Genomic DNA, 3,218 nt, shown 5'->3' on the forward strand with positions numbered 1-3,218 from the left:
TTCCTTGTTGATTCCGAGAATTTTCGTTGCTACGTAAACATGCAGTGAGTAAACACCAAGCAAGTAAAATCTATCGCGTTGATATCTAGTTATCTGTTCTTAGTTTAATTCCTTAAATAAGATAACTCTATGTCGTTTCTAAGATATCTAAGAGATGAATACGTTCCTATCCAAAAAAAGAACACTTCAAGGTTCAGTTTTGGGATTCTTGTTCAGTGCTTGCTTTTACATGGACCGTTAAAATTCGTTAAAATTATGTGGAGAATAAAATAATTCCTGTAAGAGTCGACTGAAAACATTTGACAACAGTTTCTTCCTGCAATTCCTTCGAGATTCGGTATCTTCGAATTCTTAAGAGTTTTAAGAAGTCGTTATTCCAAGAACACTTCCTTTGTTGATTCCGGGAATTTTTGTTGCTACGTAAACATGCAGTGAGTAAACACCAAGCAAGTAAAATCTATCGCGTTGATATCTAGTTATCTGTTCTTAGTTTAATTCCTTAAATAAGATAACTTTATGTCGTTTCTAAGATATCTAAGAGATGAATACGTTCCTATCCAAAAAAAGTACACTTCAAGGTTCAGTTTTGGGATTCTTGTTCAGTGCTTGCTTTTACATGGACCGTTAAAATTCGTTAAAATTAAGTGGAGAATAAAATAATTCCTGTAAGAGTCGACTGAAAACATTTGAAAACAGTTTTCTTCCTGCAATTCCTTCGAGATTCGGTATCTTCGAATTCTTAAGAGTTTTAAGAAGTCGTTATTCCAAGAACACTTCCTTTGTTGATTCCGGGAATTTTTGTTGCTACGTAAACATGCAGTGAGTAAACACCAAGCAAGTAAAATCTATCGCGTTGATATCTAGTTATCTGTTCTTAGTTTAATTCCTTAAATAAGATAACTCTATGTCGTTTCTAAGATATCTAAGAGATGAATACGTTCCTATCCAAAAAAAGAACACTTCAAGGTTCAGTTTTGGGATTCTTGTTCAGTGCTTGCTTTTACATGGACCGTTAAAATTCGTTAAAATTATGTGGAGAATAAAATAATTCCTGTAAGAGTCGACTGAAAACATTTGACAACAGTTTCTTCCTGCAATTCCTTCGAGATTCGGTATCTTCGAATTCTTAAGAGTTTTAAGAAGTCGTTATTCCAAGAACACTTCCTTTGTTGATTCCGGGAATTTTTGTTGCTACGTAAACATGCAGTGAGTAAACACCAAGCAAGTAAAATCTATCGCGTTGATATCTAGTTATCTGTTCTTAGTTTAATTCCTTAAATAAGATAACTTTATGTCGTTTCTAAGATATCTAAGAGATGAATACGTTCCTATCCAAAAAAAGTACACTTCAAGGTTCAGTTTTGGGATTCTTGTTCAGTGCTTGCTTTTACATGGACCGTTAAAATTCGTTAAAATTAAGTGGAGAATAAAATAATTCCTGTAAGAGTCGACTGAAAACATTTGAAAACAGTTTTCTTCCTGCAATTCCTTCGAGATTCGGTATCTTCGAATTCTTAAGAGTTTTAAGAAGTCGTTATTCCAAGAACACTTCCTTTGTTGATTCCGGGAATTTTTGTTGCTACGTAAACATGCAGTGAGTAAACACCAAGCAAGTAAAATCTATCGCGTTGATATCTAGTTATCTGTTCTTAGTTTAATTCCTTAAATAAGATAACTCTATGTCGTTTCTAAGATATCTAAGAGATGAATACGTTCCTATCCAAAAAAAGAACACTTCAAGGTTCAGTTTTGGGATTCTTGTTCAGTGCTTGCTTTTACATGGACCGTTAAAATTCGTTAAAATTATGTGGAGAATAAAATAATTCCTGTAAGAGTCGACTGAAAACATTTGAAAACAGTTTTCTTCCTGCAATTCCTTCGAGATTCGGTATCTTCGAATTCTTAAGAGTTTTAAGAAGTCGTTATTCCAAGAACACTTCCTTTGTTGATTCCGAGAATTTTTGTTGCTACGTAAACATGCAGTGAGTAAACACCAAGCAAGTAAAATCTATCGCGTTGATATCTAGTTATCTGTTCTTAGTTTAATTCCTTAAATAAGATAACTTTATGTTGTTTCTAAGATATCTAAGAGATGAATACGTTCCTATCCAAAAAAAGAACACTTCAAGGTTCAGTTTTGGGATTCTTGTTCAGTGCTTGCTTTTACATGGACCGTTAAAATTCGTTAAAATTATGTGGAGAATAAAATAATTCCTGTAAGAGTCGACTGAATACATTTGAAAACAGTTTCTTTCAGCAATTCCTTCGAGATTCGGTATCTTCGAATTCTTAAGAGTTTTAAGAAGTCGTTATTCCAAGAACACTTCCTTTGTTGATTCCGGGAATTTTTGTTGCTACGTAGACATGCAGTGAGTAAACACCAAGCAAGTAAAATCTATCGCCTTGATATCTAGTTATCTGTTCTTAGTTTAATTCCTTAAATAAGATAACTTTATGTTGTTTCTAAGATATCTAAGAGATGAATACGTTCCTATCCAAAAAAAGAACACTTCAAAGTTAAGTTTTTGGATTCTTGTTCAGTGCTTGCTGCTACGTAGACGAACAAACACTAAGCGAAAAACCGCTCAATTATATTGTTGATAAGTAGTTATTCGTTGCTACTGCTTAATTCCTTTAAAAAAAGTTTGTCAGTTTTGCATGTTTCTAAGACCTGTAAGCGATTTCTGCGATTTTTTATACAAAAAAGGTTAGTTCGATAAGTTGTTTTTTGATTCCTGGTTAGTGCAACGTAGTCGACGAACAACATGCCAATACACTACTGCGAAAAACTAAATCTATCGTTAACATATGGATATACGTCCCTAGTTTAATTCATTAAATAATATATTTTGTACATACTCCGAATATTTTTCAGGGAAGTCTAAGTACTAGCTTATCCCAAGAAAGAATTCTTTGAACAAAATTAATTTCGGATCAGTCTTTTTGCAATGTACACGCCCCCAATGGGGCATAGAAGCGAACAACAAGCGGAAAAAAAACCCTTAGCTCGGTTATTTTTCCGTTATTATTTTATTATTGTTAATAATAAGGTACTTACCAGCAGGGATAAGTGCAGCAAGAACGCAAAGTGTTACAATGAGGAGCTTCATCTTGGTTAGTCCTGAACGAGGATAATGCGAAGACAAACTTGAATCAAAAGGAGTTGTTCTCAGGTTAGATGCTTTCCAAGAAAGACGCGATCTGTTAGTGGAAGCAGT

General features: G+C 33.8%; 1 protein-coding gene across 1 annotated transcript in view; it reads right to left on the reverse strand.

Moving 5' to 3' along the window:
• Positions 1–3,218, reverse strand: part of LOC116298921 (uncharacterized) — a 13,507-nt gene extending 10,289 nt beyond the window's left edge. Inside the window, exon 1 of the mRNA XM_031707503.2 lies at positions 3,059–3,218. Coding sequence (XP_031563363.2) covers positions 3,059–3,110 — 52 coding nt within the window. The 5' untranslated portion in view covers positions 3,111–3,218. The remainder of the gene's footprint in view (positions 1–3,058) is intronic.

Source organism: Actinia tenebrosa, unplaced genomic scaffold (assembly GCF_029948245.1).
Source record: "Actinia tenebrosa isolate PJP-AT-01 unplaced genomic scaffold, QUT_ActTen_1.0 PGA_scaffold11__36_contigs__length_13525064, whole genome shotgun sequence".
NCBI classification, from domain to species: Eukaryota; Metazoa; Cnidaria; class Anthozoa; order Actiniaria; family Actiniidae; genus Actinia; species Actinia tenebrosa.